We start from the raw sequence: 19,546 nt of genomic DNA on the forward strand, positions 1-19,546 counted from the left end.
TTTTTTTCCTAAATTTAGTGCATTAAATTGACCTTATAAACATCTATTACGTTCGCTTTTCTTGCTGGTCCATATATGGACCAGTCCCGGAGCGAAAAGGTTAAACAAACTCCTTCTCGTCTCAAGTTTTTTTTTTTTTGAGTTTATCGCCATTCACATGTCAACCAACTCGCGCCGATATTTCTCCTTTCTGTTAAATTTTATAAATTTCCAAAGAGATTGACAATTACGAAGGCTGACGAAGAAAGATGGCGACAACAATGTGAGAGAACACAACACAGAGAGAGATCTCAAACCGATTCCCTGGTAAATTCGACGCGCGAGAACCCGTCGAGTCGATGATCGATCAACGAGTGGTCGATTAGCGGCGGATGGTTGGTGTTTGAATCCGCTCTGGTTCTCTTGGAAACTCTCGTTGAGTAAATATGTGTACGGAGATCGCATCGCGCGCACCGGAATAATCGGTTGAATCGCAAGACTGTCGCGCGCGCGCTGCTTCCGATGTTTGCGATGCCATACCAACCACCCCAGCGACGTCTAACATCGCCTCCGCCTTTATCTCACGGGACTTGTCTCGCTCTCTCTCTCCCCTTCTCTCTCTTCTCTTTCTCTTTGTTTGCTATCGTAAAACAGATGGCAACCTCCTTCCAGTTGCATCCATAATTACTCCAAATAAATAGTTACAGCTTGGCAGCATGTCAACTACTATAATCCGTGACTATAAATTAACTATCGATATCGATATCCCTTTGAATTTGAAATATTTCTACCCTAGATATGTCTCATGTGAAATTCATACGCATTCGTACGTATTATTGAAACAATTCAATTATTCAAGCAAATGTTTAATTAATTATTCGAAGTAAAAGTTTGAGTTCGATGTAATAAAACGAGCTTTTGTACCCACACAAACAACAATGCATAAATCACTCGTTTTATTGATTTGCTCACGCGGTTTAATATAAGTTAGATGATTTTGCGTTAGAAACTAATTATCCGTGCGCGAGAGATGCTTTTGTTTATGAGTGAGAATTGAAATGTCCTTTGCAACGTTTTTTTTTTTTTTTTTTTTTTTTTTATTGTTGGTTGAAAATGTATAGAAAAATAAAGACGGTTATATATATATATATATATATAATAACAACGGAACGTATTCCTCGCATTTTGTGACGCTTATTTTCTTTGGCCACGAGAGAAATCCTTTTCCGAGACGAGATGCGCTATAGCGTTCGTTTCGACGCCGAAGATAATAGAGAGATTCGATTTACGATGGAACCGACGCACGTACGTCGAATATAATAAGGACGTCGAGCATTGCCTCGTTTACAGTCAACACCTCGAGAAGCAGCCATTATATGATTTCAATTCCATTTTAAACCTCGCTTTAAAATTTATTGACTTATCGGATTATAATATATATATATATATTTGTCTTCTCTCTTTTTCGAGTTTTTATTCAGTCTTTTAAATATAAAACAATTACGGAGTCAATATTGAGTAAAAAAAAAAGCAACTCTGTCGCATAGCGAAAAGGTTAATGTTCGCGCGATGCGGATTTATATATACAGGGTGTCCCAGAATTGGTGTAACATCTCTCGTTAACAGATAGAAGGAGTAAAATTGAATCAAAAAGTCCTATACCATTTTGCTGGAATTGCAGTAATTACCAAGATATTAATTAACAAAGATCCGCGAATGCGAGCGTGCATCGGGCTCTGTCTTGCGCGCGTAAGACAGCCCAGTGCGCTTCGCGCGCTTAACGGTGTTACCCGCAGCAACATATGTGGGAGGAGCTAATATAACAGCATATACCATAAACATATACTTATTAAAGTGTAATCGTGCGAAGCGCTATTCCACGCGCGTAAGACAACCCGATGCACGCTCGCATTCGCGAATCTTTGTTAATTAAGATCTCGGCAACTATTGCAATTCTAGCAAAATGGTATAGAAGTTATCGACTCAGTTTTACTCCTTCTACCCGTTTACGAGAGATGTTACACCAATTCTGGGACACCCTGTATATATATATATATATATATATATAATTGTATGGCGGTCGCGTACATAGACCAAAAGACGAGAAAAGATCCTGTCGATGTGGGCAAGATGAAATATTCCAGTCATGTCACGCGCGCCATATGCGCAGCAACGCACCCACGTTTATCCACACAATGCAGTTTTCCTGCCTTTTCGCATTCGTCTGCAATTCCTCGCGCAGAGACATCTCTAACTCGGTTTACATCTGTGTAGATAATTCGTGTAAGAAAATGGCGCGGTCGTATTGACTAGCAAATTGATCTTTACAGCGCGGCTTTTTTATTTTTTTTTTTTGCGCCCCTTAAAAGGCGAAAAGAAAATTACCGGTTGGGGTATTATCTTAATGGCTATTTAAATATGTTTAATTGGAACGGCGAAAAATACACACAACAGAGCGAGTGAGCAATCTACTGTGTTTGCGCAAGAACGAAAAAAAAAAAAACGGGCCACAGACGTAACCAAAAGAAAAGTTCTCTCTCGCGAATTCGCAAAAGCTCTTTCGCGATAGCAACTTGTAATCTACCGGCAAAGTGAAAACGGACATTGCGGGCGGGTCGCGATCGATCCTGTTCGGGGAACGAACGAAATTTATCCCAAGCATCGTTGGGGGGATTTGCAAGGACCTATCGATACGCGGAGGATTTGCGAAGCCGACATTCAAAATCTATCAGCTCACGCGCCATCCCGTCTATTGCGGGACACTAGCTTCCTCGCGGATCCTTTTAAAAAGCTTCCTTCGTGCTGTAATTTGATCGAGGACGATTTCCTTCAGTAGGATTTGCTTGCCGCGAAAAAATAGTCGTAAAAATCTTCAGGAACCGCAATCGTTCCTTCTGTGACTTCAAATTTTTTTTTTTCTTTTTTAATCTTCTTCTACATTTTTTCACGTGTGCGTTATAATTGCACTTATATTAATTAGAAAAGTAACAATATTATTAAAGTAAAAATAATAATAATATTATTTAAGTTAATTAACTAATTATTTTATAGTAGATCAGAAAGAAATCTAACTCGTCTGAAGATAAGTGATCGATATACTAATAAATAAAAAAACGATATACTAATAAATAAAGAAATTAAAGTAAGAATAATAATAAAATATTATTTAAGTTAATATTTTATTTAAGTTAATTAACTAATTATTTTATAGTGGATCAGAGACAGAAATCTAACTCGTCTGAAGATAAGTGATCGATATACTAATAAATAAAAAAACGATATACTGATAAATAAAAAAATTAAAGTAAAAATAATAATAAAATATTATTTAAGTTAATTAACTAATTATTTTATAGTGGATAAGAGAGTAATCTAACTCGTCTGAAGATAAATGATCGATATACTGATAAATAAAAAAAAACGGGATGTGGGAATCAAATCATAAAAAGAAGTCGGGTCAAATCAAAGTTTCTATTGCACCACTCGTCGTGATTGCTATTTCTCCATCTCGCGCGAGGAAAATGAGAATACAACTCCGCTCTTTGCAAGCTCTCTCTCTTTTCTTTATCACTCATCCAAAGAGAGAGGTTAATGGCAGAGAGTAGGGAAGAAAACAGGAGGGTGGGCAAACGGGGAAGTCGATGGCAACTGCGACTCGGAAAAAAGCATTACCGGGGAAATTTGCTTCTGCGTTTCACATCTTCCTCTTTAGCAAATCCTCCGAGTAAAATATTCTTAAATAAACATAATTTTATTGGAATTTGCTATGGCTTTTTATTAAAAAAAAAAAAGAAAGAAAAGAGAAAAAAAGAAACCTTGGAAAAACGTTCAGATTCCTGTTTTATCCCCCTCCCCCATTTGTGCTCGAAGCGGGAAATAGAGTTCATTTACCTCTCGTAGAACAATTTTTATTGAAGTAAAAAGAGAATCTCTGCAGCGCCCTAACCCTAGATCTAAGGTTTAAATTATGCCGTGACAAACGCGAAGAAATTGAAAGACAATGAAAAGAAGAGATCGGGAAGAGAGAGAGGAAGAGAGAGAAAGAGAGAGAGAGAGAGAGAGAGAGAGAGAGAGAAACAATGAAACGAATTATTTAATTAAAGCTATCCGGCGCACGGTTTCAAAACCGGACTTTCCTCCCTTCTCGTCGCGGGAATCCTTTACCGGCTAATTGGGGAGCACCCCCGTCTAATGAGCGAAGAAAGAAAGCAAAGAAAACGACATGAAACAAAATGTCGAGAACCAACAAAAAATCTGGAACGAAGGCGCACCGCGAGTACTACGACGGAGATTATCCGTTTTGTCCAATTTCTTTCTCGTTGCGAGGCTACCTCTCTCGTACTGAGGATTTCTCGCCAATGTAAACGACGGAAAATCCCTCGCCGAAAATCCCCCGGGCGTTTATCTAAACGTTTTCGAATAATTACGATATCCTAAGACCGTATAAATTAAAAAAAAAAAAAATTCAATAGTAAAACTGCAGTTCGAAACGCGTATCGCAATTTATTTTAATTGCGCGTGTATTTGAATTAAGCGTAATTCTAATAATCAATAATGCGGAAATTATTGGTGTTCTCTCTTGTTTGGATTAAATATTGTCACTTACATGTGATATTGTTGTGAATAAATTTTATCACGTATATTTACATATATATATACATATATATACGATATAAGACATAATTAATTTTATATGACGCACTAAAACGGTTTTATAGTGTTTCGACAGACTGAAATTAAAGAGGAACTGGTTGAAACATACAACATTGTGCGGAGCAATATTTATCATGTCACAATGACATACAATAAATATATTTATTAACCACACGTATTGATATTAAGGATATAATATGATAACATTAAACATTATCATGCAATAATAATAATAACAATTTATTATGCGTGTAAAATAAATGTACAACCATTATATGACAATATGTAAACAGGGAAGAAGTTTTGTTTTTTTTATCATTGCAACATTTTTTTTCCCCCAGACAAAACAGAGACGCGACGGCGCAAAATTATCATCATTTTCTTCGATGCGTTTTTGTGAAATATTTTTTTTTTTTTTTTTTTTGCTAACTCGCATAATACACCTCGCACGCGCAAAGAACGCATCGGCGTTAATAAAATATTCATGACAAAGTTTACGGCTGTCAGTTGTCGTAGTTGCTGAGCATGGTTAACGCGAGACGGCTTAATATTTCGCGCCCGCTAAAGCACAATTAAATTATTTGTTCCTCTAAAATATGCAACGCCGCGCTTGTTATGTATGCGCTTTTCACGTGAACGCTCACGCAACAGGTATTTATGTGATTTAGAAAAATAGCGCGCTCCCGATGAGCTCTCCGTACCGTCAAAGTAATTTACACCCTGTCATTTGCCGAGTGACACTGACAATCACTGACTAACGAGCTCGAAATTTCGCGAATTTCATGTAAAACGAATCGCGGGCGACGTTTCACGATTTTCACAAGCGAATTGAAACATGTAATAACGTAAGAAACAAAAAAAAATAATATCCGAAGAATATATTATAATGTTTAAATTACGTTGAAAAAATATTTTCAAACTAAGTAACAAATATGGTCAATAAGAGCCTGTTTCCAGGATGTTGTGCGAAAACGCGCGTGCGTGCACTGAGAAAAAAATACTATTAACTCAACTACATGCGTTTAGTTGAGTTTCAGTTTGTTATCTGAAATATCTTGTTTTTTAATTCAAGCATATGGTAATAAAGATAACAAATTCGTATAAGTTGAATTAACAATAGTGGTAATGAACATATTTAATTTACTAAACTATGAATTGTTTTGTCGAACATAAGTTGTGATAATTTCAAATAAAAGATACTGTTAAAAAAGATAAAATAGACAATTCTCATTTACTTTAATTGAATATAATCTGAATTTCTTTGTACTACACCGAAAAAATTGTATTCTTGTTTTGAGGATATCCCACTTACTTTAAGTATATTTTATACTAAAATAGGCGCCAAGAAGAGTGTCTTATTTTAAGAGGAAAATCCTCTAAATAGTAATATTGATAAGAATATATACTGATTAGAATATAAAAAGCCTTTATAGAAAAACATATATATCTCACTATCAAAAAAGACTATATTCTTAATTTCAGAAAAATATCATCTAAAATCTTTAAGAAGATTTTTTAAGTATAAAATCTTCTACTTACAAGAATATAATTTTTTCGGTGTATTTCATTTAATCAAACTGCTTATTTTTACAAGCAGACAATATATTGTGTTGTACATTCAAAGTTACCTGTATTTAAGCAAATTATAATTTTGTTAAAACTAAATTGTCTTTCGGTATAATCTAATTATTATATCTATTGAAACATAATATCTTCTTACATTAATCAATATTTTATTGACAGCCCGTGACCGCTGCATATAGTTGAATCGAATACTATTTTGTTACTTTACCAACTTTTTTTTCTCAGTGTGTAGATATATATACGTATACGTATATATGTATAATTGTTCATAACATGTAAATTTTTACACGTGAATTTTTGAATTGAAATTCAATTCTTAAAAATCATATAGAATGCTAATTTTGCATCTCATATAAGAGAGACCCCGAATACCCCCTTAATTAATTTTTTGCAATATTTTAAAAATTAATTAGGGGGGTATTCGGGGTCTCTCATATATGAGATGCAAAATTAGCATCCTGTATGATTTTTAAGAATTGAATTTCAATTCAAAAATTCACGTGTTAACATTTACATGTGTTGAACAATTATACATATATATACGTATATGTATATATATCTACACACACGCGCGTTTCCGCACAACATCCTGGAAACAGGCTCTCATTGACCATATTTGTTACATAGTTTGAAAAACTTCGGAGCCTTAAAAAGATTTTCTTAATTGTTAAAAAATATTTTGTTAATATTGATTACCCACGTATTGTTACACAAAACTTTGTTTGAATTCTTTTCTCTAGGTCTCGGAGTTTGATAAAACTTTGTTCAAAAAAAAAAAAAAATTATATCGCGCAACAATATCTCTGCGTTAGAATTAATTGGTGTTTTTTGTTTTTTTTTTGTTGCGCTGTTGCGCCGCTCCGTGTCACTGTAAATTGCCGGAGCTTTGTTGTTTCTGTAAATGGACTCTCTTCAAAGCGTCATTAAAGAGCTCAAGGATTAAATGCCAAATGCCCGCAAGCACCGGTATAATAAAGCAAAAGAAGGATGCACGCGCGTTCCTAGAGAAACAGCCGCCAAATAGACGCGCTTTCAAACGGATGGCGCCATTTGGTGGAAAAAGCTTTGCCATTTTATGGCGGCTGTCCGACAATTTGCATGCTCGTTCTTCCTAGTTTTGACGGGCAAACGAGCGTTGAAACGCGCTCGTAAGCTTAGTCACAAAACACAGAGAGGGAGAAGTTTGCGATCGCGAAGTACCGCCGTGCTTGGATCCAATCGAAACGCGCTCGCGAACGAGCGCGAAACCGTCAGAAACTACCATCCGGAATCGGTAACAATCGTGCTGAATAATGACCCAACTCCATTGATGAGAAATGTCAAAATTTATGCTCTAGATTTCCACCTCTCGCGGCTTCTCTATTCGGCGAACACGCGCTCTGTGGAAATTCTCAGCCATTCGAACCTTCTAGCTAGTATTGTTAGTAATTGCTCTTCTGTTCCGCAACGTTTATTAGTTAACAGTCGATTCCCTAGAAAATAAAACCTCGACATGATGGGCACTTACATGAGGAAAACTTGAGATTATACTTCACGAAAATGAAAAAATTTAATTTAATACAATTGTTAGTTTTGTTTGCTCGATAATTAACAAATTAGTTTTGCTGTTTTATTGAAATTTTCTTTCAACAAAAATTGATAATCAATAATTTTACATATATACATATATATAATTTTACATATGACGATATATATATATATATATTAGGTCTACCGGAAAGTTCTGTCCGTTTTTGGAATAAAACAAAATACAAATTGTTCTTACCGTATAAACTTTATTAAATAATATAATTGCCATTATTGTTAATGATTTCTTGCCAGCGTGAGGGCAATTTGTATATCCCATTTTTGAAAAATTAAGAAAAATTTGTATTTTGGTTTATTCCAAAAACGGACAGAACTTTCCGGTAGACCTAATATTTAAAAAATTCTTGATTGTGAAAGGAGGCGTTTCTGAACAAATTGCAGGAAGTAATGCACAAAACTGGTTTTGAAGTAACAACCAAGATTACAACTGTGTAATATTTAGCGATGGTTGAATTCAAGAACACTGAGGATGACTATAAATAAATAGTTGAAACGTTTGTTCTTAATAGGAGATATATATTCATTGTGCACAACTTCCTGCAATTTGTTCAGAAACGCCTCCTTTCACAATCAAGAATTTTTTAATACAACTGAACCTGAGGATCACCTCTGTTACTTTATTAATAATATTAGGTCTAGCGGAAAGTTCTGTCCGTTTTTGGAATAAAACAAAATACAACAATTTTTCTTACCGTCAATAAACTTGATTAAATAATATAATTGCCATTATTATTAATAATTTCTTGCCAGCGTGAGGGCAATTTGTATATCCCATTTTTGAAAAATTAAGAAAAATTTGTATTTTGTTTTATTCCAAAAACGGACAGAACTTTCCGGTAGACCTAATATATATATATATATCGTCATACATGCAGAACTACGCGTCAGTTGGTCAACATAGACAAGAATCAACCATCACATATGCGTCGACAACGTGTTTCCTTCGTGTCTTCTATTCGCGCGCACGTGCTATCTCATTCGATTTGGAAATAATAACTAACAAAGACAATAACGCTTCGCATTCCCGTCAGACTGAGCGCCTGATCCGCATCTGAGTCGCCATTTATACCACGAGAAACGTGAGGATGGAAGCCGATCGCGTTTCCGCTTGTTCGCTGGGAATTGCCGCGATCGTTCGCCGTGACGAAAAATTCTCACCGAGTCCAACTTTTTCCATTTAAATTCAAATTCACACAGTTGCCGTTCGAAAAGAAATAATCGCGATGCTCATTTCGCAATAAAAACCGATGACGATGTCTCGCTAATTCTGTGAGATTTTTATCGTCAATTGTTTCTCACATTGTTGTTGAAAAAAAAAAGAGTTTAATAAAAAAAACAATAAGTTCTCAAATCTTATTAGAAAGTAATCAGAAATTGTATTGATAATATTTGTCTCGAAAGATGACGGTCCCGGGAACAAACAAAGCGAGAGAAACCGTCATTTTTCGGAGAGAATTAGATGGGCGCAGTTAATAATTGACGCGGCAAATGGAGAGCACGTAGTTATGCGCACGGTTGTCCGCATACCAAAGGGGACGTGATGTATTACGGCAGAACGCTATTGTCACGTTATTACCAGGGTAGCTACTGTCACAACGTTACAACGTTATCTCGTCAGCCGGCGAGATTACGATATGATAAATTAATCAAAATTAGAGACCGCGGATGCTAATTAGTAGCCGGTATCGTATATACACGTCGTGCCGCATGTTCTTCAAACATCCATTTATATATATATAAGTTCGTACGTTTCTCTCGGGAATCTTATGTGCGTAAATTAATCTTACGCCACATTAAAATCCCACACGGAAAAAAAAAGATTTGCTAGAATAGCAAGAAATTAGTTATTATATGGCCAGCAAAAAAACATTTGTTAAGTTTACTAATATTTTTGTTTCGCCAACAAAACATTTTGTTGATGAAACAAAATATTTCGTAGAGTCAACCATTTTTTTTTTTGCTAACCATATAACAGCAAAACTTTTTTTTTCCGCGCACATGTGTCATATTTTCACGCAATTGCAAATTGAAATCTGGTCTTTTGCGTCGCCGATTGCCATGTAAACGGAAACTATTTTTTTTTTTTTTTTTAGGCGAAAGGAACGCGCGATTCTGCGAATTAATTGCGACAAAGAAATCACACTGCGCGTTCGCGATTTACTCCGTCGTATGGTCTATCAGTGAAAACGGGCGGGATGGCGTAACTTTCAATGGCGCTTCGTATTGCCGCATCCTATGACACGACGCGGTTTAACCGAAGCACGAATTGAAATTTGCCGGCATCCGCGGAACGTCAGGAATGCCCGCCGTGATCCTGTTGGTATCCAAGAGTCGGTAGGGGTTGCGAAGGTAGTAGTACCAGTATGAGAGAGGCGAAAAGGCGGAGGTCCAATCGCGTCAACGAGATTACATCGTAGAATTTCATGCCCTTTCTCTCTCTCTCTCTCTCTCTCTTCGTACCAACCGAAATCAAAATCTCTTCTCGTGTTTTCGTTTATGGCCGGTTGATATGAGATCATCAGCAAGCTAGTATCAGACGAGAAAGCTGCTCGCAGCGACGTTACAACCGGCGATTTCACATACTTACGAAGCGACCAAATGCGTAAACGCGCATATCACACATTTTATTAAATTAAAAAATTAATTTTAACGTGGATTTTTTATTATACACTGAGAAAAAAATACTATTAACTCAACTAAATGCGTTTAGTTGAGTTTCAGTTTGTTATCTGAAATATCTTGTTTATTTACTTTAAGCATATGGTAATAAAGATAACAAATTCTTATAAGTTGAATTAACAATAGTGGTAATGAACATATTTAATCCACTAAAACCATTAATTGTTTTGTCGAACATAAGTTGTGATAATTTCAAATAAAAGATACTGTTAAAAAAGATGAAATAGGCAATTCTCATTTACTTTAATTGAATGTAATTTGAATTTCTTTGTACCAAGTATTTCATCTAATCAAACTGCTAATTTTATAAGCGGACAAAATATTGTGTTGTCCTATTGTGTTGTACATTCAAAGTTACCTGTATTTAAGCAAATTATAATTTTGTTAAAACAACTAAATTGTGTCTTTCGATATAACCTAATTATTATATCTATTGAAACATGATATCTTCTTACATTAATCAATATTTCATTGACAGCCCGTGACCGCTGCGTATAGTTGATTTAAAATACTATTTTGTTACTTCAACAACTTTTTTTCTCAGTGTAGCAAAAAAAAGGTCTCCACTAAACAGTTATTAAAACTTGAACGTTACTTCAGATGTTAATAATAAAAAAAAAAAAAAATAGAAATAGAACAGACATGCAAAATCGTTCGGTGTAATATAGACAATTTTCGTAGCACAGTCTTTGTCGTCGCGCCGACGCCATTTCGTAGCCGTTAAACTGACGTTCTTACACAAAGGGCGACGTAATGTGGCTCGGAAGCCGCTCTCTCCAGCTACGAGGCGACATTAACAACGCGTTTCTTGCGCGTCTACCAACTCGCGGGATTCTCCGGTGTGGCGCAAGTACTTTTACCCCCGACGACGACGACGACGATTCTGCACGCGCAGCGCGAAAACCCGGAAGGATGTTTCACGCTGGGTTATGTTGGATGTAAATGTTCGGCTAGCAAACGTCACTGATAAAAGAGAATTTCAAATGCGTTAATCTTCTTCGCAAGTGCCAACGTGATATGATGAGACTGGGGGGGGGGAATGAGAAAACAGAAAATTTAACAACACAAAGAAACAAAATGAGAGAAGAAAAAAAAAACTAAGTAGAGAAATATATTTTGAGATATATGCATAATGTTTTCAGTGTGCTTCGCACAAAAAATGCAATTGCGTCACATTATGTTATCCGTGTGCTTTTGAAAAAATAAAATTGCAATTCTCTCGTGCGCTTGATCAATTGCGGAAAATGGCGAAAAAAGAATAATAGGTTGCATTTTCAAAGGGTTCGATAATATATTCCGACGTTAACGGAGTTTTAATAACTCCCGAGCAATCCCGACGTTTTTCTTTGATTCGACATTTAACCGATTTCTTTCTTTTTCTTTTTTTTTTTTTTTTGCTTCTGTCGCGCTGACCTCCTCTTCTCTCGCGAAATTGTTTTTTTCCGTTTCCCTCTTACATCCTTTACTACTACCAAGTTCTCAACGCGGATCAGCAGAGCTCAAAGCATTCTTCTGTACTGACAATGTTCTCTTTCCTGTCTATAAAAGATCAGGAAGAGAATAATATCTTAAAAAGTCGACGGATATAGCAATCGACTTGACGAGAATTTTTTTTGTATCCGCGAGTACAAAAAAGGAACAATGAAAAGAGATCACGCGTGCGCTTTTTTGTACAGAAATTTGCTGAAATATAATATATTATCAAGTTTTGTAATCGGCCAATAGAAACCAAGTGCAAGGTTTTATTCGCAATAATGTAGACGAAACTGTGTGTCGAAACGTTTCAACTTATATTTAAGTCATCTTCAGTCAACCGACTATAATAAATACAAATTTCAATTTACAAAATGAAATAAAATAAGTATAAAAAAATATAAAAAATATGAAAAATGGATCTCATCTAGAAAAGTAACTTAAAATTAGAAAAGTCAACACTTGAACGTAATATTGTAATATGAAAGTATGTACTGCACGATTAGATGTGTCATGCTCAAGGAAATAATATTAACTGAACGGCAAAACAATATGTTGTTGAACAATATGTTGTACAGACGGCGTCATTAATTCGAAGAATAGGCGCGGGGATTACATAAAAAGTCCAGTTGATCCAAATATCCATTAGTCCCAAAATCGGGTGTCCCGTTGTGGACACCCGATTGCTACAAGTGAGTTAGTACGGCGCCCGTTGGCGCTACGAGCAACCGCCCCGCTTGCCCTCCGATCCCCGCGCCTATTCTTCGAATTAATGACGCCGTCTGTACCTTGAGCATGGCACATATAATCGTGCAGTACATACTTTCATATTACAATATTACGTTCAAGTGTTGACTTTTCTAATTGCAAGTTACTTTTCTAGATGAGATCCATTTTTCATATTTTTTATATTTTTTATATTTTTTTATATAGAAAATAGACCTTCCTGCCTTTGGACTGCAGATGGTGGCAGTGTAATAAATAAACTTAGTGTGGAATAAAGTGATTTATTGTGTTAACGTTTCGACCGTCGATTACGGTCATCCTCGGCCACGCTGAATAAAATAACAAAGTTAAGGAAAATTACAGAATATCAAGATTACAAAATATTATACAGTTCCACAATAAATCACTTTATTCCACACTAAGTTTATTTATTAATACCGCTACCATCTGCAGTCCAAAGGCAGGAAGGTCTATTTTCTATCTAATTTTTATTGTATTACTGCTTGTTTTCCAATTATATTTTTTATATTTTTTTATACCTATTTTATTTCATTTTGTAAATTGAAATTTGTATTTATTATAGTCGGTTGACTGAAGATGACTTAAATATGAGTTGAAACGTTTCGACACACACAGTTTCGTCTAAATTATTGCGAATAAAACCTTGCACTTGGTTCCTATTGGCCGATTACTCATACAAAAAACTTGATTTTATCATACGAACCAGAGGGGACGTCCCTCATACCTACACATAATATATTATATTTTTATTTCTTTATTGATATTTTATCAACGGTTTAATTTTTTTTTTTAAGGCTTCGCAATTTCGAGGAATACAATTTTTCCATCGAAAATGTGATAACAATATGTGTTTTAATAAGAAAAACAAAATTTCGATAATGTTCTCTTGCAACACAGTCCCCAGTGATTTAGCGCAACAATTCTTGATGCGCTTTCCGGATTATCCGCGTAGAGGAGGAAAAGGGGGAGAGGGGGGGGGTGAGAAATTTTCCCGTGGAGAACAATACGGCCGGGTCAAAAGTGATGCTTCGCAGTGTATACGCTCGCGCGTACTCTCTTCTCTTTCGCTAGTGAAAGTATTGAAGCCAGATGGAGCTGTACGCGCAATAAAGAACGATAATGTTCACCACGCTCCGAGATACACACAAGAAAACCGTAAAAAGGTATGGTTGCGCCATTATATGCCGTTGCCCGGGGGAAGGGAGGGGAGGGGGGCGCGTGCTTACAAGCAAATTTATAGCGGCATTATTCCTATCAACAAAGACATCATTGTTATAGCTTCTAAAGTCGCATGAAAAACTAAAATTCAACGATGTGTTCGAGCGTTCCCATAACTTCACATTCCTAACTTCGAGTCGCGCGCGCGCGCGACGAACGATATTGCGATAATAGATTTATATTCCGGGAGACGCACAAATCATTTCTTTTCGAAGAAGACAAGGGAGAAAGGGAAAAAACGAGAATTTTAAAGAGTTTCGACGAAAGCTCCGTTCGTTTAAAAAAAACAAAAAAAAACAAAAACAAAAAAAAATCACCTTTAGAGATTTTTTAATCTCTGGCGTCCGGATATACATAGATAATCCGATTGAACTTTTCGCCTGAACGCAATCGGCGGCGCCACGGTCAAAAAAAAATAAATTTTCACATCAACGACAACGTTGTTCCACGGTTTATGCGCCGAGCCTTGTCTTCCATTTGTAGCGTTAAACCGTGAAATTGCGCTCGGCCGTTGCACTTGCGACTGCGATTGTCGATGCCAGACACGCCGGAAGTCGACTTTATGGCAGAGCCGGGCGTGCGCGCATACACGGTGGACGGACTTGAGGCCGAAAAGGGGAATGAAATTGGAGCGAAAAAAGAACTGCAGAATAAAAACTAAAAGTTACGGGGGCGGCTGCTAGAACCGTGCCAAAAAGGGTTGAAAGCGCGCGCGCGCGCGCTCTATTCTCTTTCCCTCCGCTGTTCTTTCGTTTTTCGTTTTAATTTCACGCCCGCGCCAATTTTCGGGCTTTTCGCGAACGCGCCCGCGCCCGCGCCCGCCCCCGAGAAAGAGAAGAGAGGTCATCGGCGTCGATTTATTATGTCACGCAAAAGAGCCCCAGAACAAATCGTTCGAAATCCATTCTCAAAGAAGAGATCTGGACCTGTGCAGCCGACCGTGTCGTCATTAATTTCTCGACTATTCAATAGACGCGCGCGGCTCTGTAATCAAAACGAGAGACGCTTTTTTTTGTATTTTTATTTTATCTTTTATTATATAATATTTGAAACTTCCCGGTACAATCTGAAACTTGGAGCGTTTGTGTGCGATAAAAAGAAAAAACAAAAAAACGATAACGCGCGTTATCGCATTGTATATCAAAGTGACGATATCTCTAAACGCCAATATTGCGTCGAAAAAAAAAAATCCTATTTAATCAGAAAAATACGCGCGCGCGCGCGAGTTGATCTCGCTCGCGAAAATCAAACTCGTTCTCAATCACGGCGTATCGATTACCACCCCCCGGTAGCGAATCGCTCCAGTTGCTAGATGTACGTTAATGAAATTAATGGGTAGCCGTAGCAGTCGTACATTACCGGTTAGCCAACGTTCTCGACAATGACAGAACCTAGTTGGCAAAACAACTTCGATAAAGCTCCGGATTCGTTCCAACAGTGACGAATACGCAACACAAACATTTTGGATTTGGGATTCCGCGTTTCATATTTTATCCTCTCTCTCTCTCTCGCTCTCTCTTTCCTTGGCTTTGTTTTGTTTCCTCCGCGTCTCTATTCTCTTTATTTCCTTTTCGCGTAATTCGGTGCGAACACGCACAACACATTCGTTATTCTATTAATATATATTGCTGATGTATGTTTACTTTTTGATAAGTATATATATATGGTCTAGAGAGATTAATTATTATTGTTCTCTCTTCTCTCTTTGCTTCGTTCTTCTTTTTTTCCCGCTCTCTCCGTGCTCTCCGCGTTTCTCTCATTACGGTTATCGTCTTCTCTACGTTCTCTTTAGTATTGGCGGAACAGGCAGCATCTTAACTCGCTGCAGTACCGATTCGGAACTAAGCTCGTCTACTTGGCAAATGCCCTTTCGTGCGCCATTCGGCACGGACGTGTACGTACGTAATCGCCTTAGAATCGTCGATTCCATTCCAGTGCTTGCTAGAACAGATAGCTTTCTCCGGTACGGCGGACTCGCCGTCGTCTACTCGACAATCGATTTCGGAGACTATAGGGGTATAGTTTTAGGTCCAAAAGACTACTACGTCTATGATATATCCAAGAAAATGATATATCCTAATTATATTAGGATATTACAAAGATATCAATTTCTCGAGATCTCTCGTTTATAAACAATCGTTAAGATTTATAGAAATATACAGTTAGATATTGTGTTCTAAGCGATGAGAGAATGAGATTAAAAAAAAAAAGAAAAAAAAAGAGCAAACATAACAAATTACGTGTTCGCTCTCGCCTCATCCTCATCTCCGGCCGCGGATGAACTTCGTCATTGGTTAGCGGAATGTTCCGCCCCAGAACGTCGTTAATTCTCCGGCGAAGACGCCGGAGAAATTGAATCGCATCTAACGCGTCCGCGATGATCGAGCTTGCGGATAAGCTCGCGCCAACGAGGACCATTTCTAAAATCCCGCGGCTAATAGCAAAATGATACATTTGCTGATTTGTAATCCGCGATTTTTGCGGCAATTAAAACGCGGAAAAAAACGACGCGTCGTCGTTCTCACGTGTAGTAGGGATAAACAATATTATTATTGGCCTTCCAACAGTAATTGGCCATGTAGTAAAGAAGTAATAAATATAAATAAATATTATCATTATATTCTAAATTATAAACATTTTAATATTAATTAAGTTTTTTTCTGCTCCGAATAAAAGTAATATTGTAGTATTTAAGAAGCTCAAAAACTTATTGTTATACGACGAACATTGGCCAACTGGTCAATCACTGTTTTTAAGATTATGAAAACCATATGACAGTCATTGGTCTCTTATTTTGAGTTATAGATACAAATGTAAGTAGGTTAGGTTTGTTAGTTTTTAATGTGTTATAAATAAAATATTCATTACTATATCTTCAAGAGTCAAAACAAAACATTTATTACGATAACTGTTATGTAAACAGATACTAACAGAACTCATATGGCCAATAACTGTCTATTTTGACTGTAAGAAAATATTTTATCAAATTTTGAATAATTTTTCAAATTTTTTAATAAATTTATTAGTTTATTTGCAATTGTTATAGTTTGTTTGAGCTAGTAGTACTGAAGATTTACTTCAAGTTATTAAATTTAATTTTATAATTCACTCTATATAGTACAGTTTTTCCTTAAGTGGCCAATCACTGTATCTCTTATCTTCTGTATCCCCTATATCGTTTGCGAAATCAATCGCAATTAATAATAATTGCATACGCGCGATATTTCTCTGTAGATTAATATATATTTAGCTTCTTTTTTTTTTTTTTTTTAATTTCACGATGTAAACTTGCGCCTCTCTCGAGCGAGTTCTTTCTTACAGTTCAATTATTGCGCACGTAATGCAACAACACAAGAAGAAGGGGAGAGAAAAAGTATTTTGCAGAAAACTCGCTAACTTTTATTCTTGTTTTGTTTACAGAAGATGGGTTCGGTGCATGGCGAAGAACTTCCATTCGTCTTCGGAGCGCCTTTATGGGTGGAGGGATTTGGCCATTTTCCGAAAAACTATACGAGACTGGAAATGGCGCTCTCCGAGAGTATCATGCAATATTTTGCGAACTTCGTGAAAACCGGGTAAGCGAATTATACGAAGTTTAATCATTCTGTTGAATGTGAAACCTTAGCGAGAATCGCAAGAAGTGTGTCGCAAATATCGTAAACTTGCTTGAAAACGGAACTAACTTTCATCCGAACACACGTTTGCTTAAAACTTGGTTCGAATTTTTAATTTTTCCTCGTGAATATATTTAAAAAAAAAAAAAAAAAATGGTTTTTTCTTTTTCTTCTGAGTCACGTGTGACATCGCACGCGCGCACTTGGCGCACGCACCACTTGCGGAATCAATTTGCGGCAGACAAAAAGAGACACACCAAAGCTTCGAAAAGTCTAATTTTCCATATTCATGAATGAACACACACACACACACACACACACACGTCGGGCAAAAGCTCGGCTGATAAAGGGTGAGTGATAAGAGAAAAGAGAAACGTGTAAATGACGGCCGCAGGGCGGAGAAAGAACACTGTTGGCGAAAATCTGGCGGGCAGATTAGAAACAAATGTATTTTTTTCTGGGGCGTGTTAGCGTCGCGCGACAGAAATTTTCGTGTTCCGAAATATTGTTTCCGCTTGTTTATCGCGACGGATCTGTATTATTTTATTTTTGTTGTTTTTTTTTTTTTTTTTTTAAGTGCACCGAATCAAATACTTTACATCAGCGAGCGCGCGCACGCGCGCGTGTCACGCCTATCAATAATATCGTGAAAAACTATGCCGGTAAATATTCCAAAAAAAAACCAAAAAAAAAAAAAAAACATGAAATATTCATAAGCGCGAGCATAAATTCCTCCGAGTTTGCGATCAATAGCGCGTTTGTTTGCCAAAAACTCCACTTATTGACAATCTGTTACTGTAAAATAAACGTGCTACGCATTCCTGAACTGTTTATTACAACCGGGAAAACATCAATAATTGAATTTCGAGAACGTCAGACTTTCACAATCTGTATACACATTTATGATATATGAGAATTGATTTAAATTTAATTAATTTGATTCGTCTGGAGTTTTGGACGCACTCTTTTGCGACAAATTTTGTCAAAAATTTTGAGAATAAGTATTTTACTGAGTATATATGTGATTCAAACGTAAGTTGAAACTTTCCATCGAAAAAAACTTCAAGAATTCACCAATTCGAAATATTGTATTTTTTTTTTTTTTTTTTAGAATTTCAGTCAAGTATAAATTTTCTAAAGCCGAAGAGACATGTTATCCCCAAGAAAGGGCTTGCCTAGGATTATAGAAAAATTGGACGATTTGGTGCCCCGTAGAATTGCCTTCGGAGTGCGCAACTGTTGTACACAGCGATGCTGCCACGGCCACATGCTAAGCCAGCTTTTACGTATTTAAACATGTATAGGTGTGCGTGACTTCGCGAAAGCGCAAATGGAATATCGACGAAAACATGAGAGATACATATATTTCATACAGTTGAAACATTTCACCTAGAGAGATCGCATCCTTATTTTTGAGAATTATTACATCTCTCTCCGGAATTCTCCAGAAAATAGAACATGTCTAACCGCGCAAACATCTTTTCGCACAAACGTCCGTTTATTTTTCGCGGTGTAAAAATTTATTTAAAAATATTTAGCTTTAATGTTAGACTTTACCTCTTTTTTTCCAAAGTGTAACGGATTTTTAAAAAAATTGAAAGATATGTTTTTTCAGAGAAAAAAAAACGACGCGCTTCCCGAAATTTCCGTAATCTGCCGTAAAAAAAACTGTATTAACGTCTAAAAGTTGACGAGGTCTGTGTGTGTAATTCGTCCGATCAACTCTAATACACAAAAGATCGTGTACACGTAGACAACTACACCGAAAAAATTGTATTCTTGTTTTGAGGATATCCCACTTACTTTAAGTAGATTTTATACTAAAATAAGCGCCAAGAAGAGTTTCTTATTTTAAGAGGAAAATCCTCTACAAATAATAATATTGATAAGAATATATACTGATTAGAATATAAAAAGCCTCTATGGAAAAACATATATATCTCACTATCGAAAAAGACTATATTCTTAAATTAATAATATATTCTTAAAAAAAGAAAATAAATTAAATTAAG

General features: G+C 36.4%; 1 protein-coding gene across 1 annotated transcript in view; it reads left to right on the plus strand.

Annotated features, from left to right (window-relative positions):
- The window catches only part of LOC109856700 (neuroligin-4, Y-linked-like), a gene marked incomplete at its 3' end in the record, with an annotated part of 197,917 nt that overhangs the window by 158,812 nt on the left and 19,559 nt on the right, over nt 1–19,546 (plus strand). The window contains exon 9 of the mRNA XM_020432270.1: nt 17,341–17,495. Coding sequence (XP_020287859.1) covers nt 17,341–17,495 — 155 coding nt within the window. The remainder of the gene's footprint in view (nt 1–17,340; nt 17,496–19,546) is intronic.

Source organism: Pseudomyrmex gracilis, unplaced genomic scaffold (assembly GCF_002006095.1).
Source record: "Pseudomyrmex gracilis isolate BER0280 unplaced genomic scaffold, ASM200609v1 scaffold_131, whole genome shotgun sequence".
Lineage (NCBI taxonomy): Eukaryota > Metazoa > Arthropoda > Insecta > Hymenoptera > Formicidae > Pseudomyrmex > Pseudomyrmex gracilis.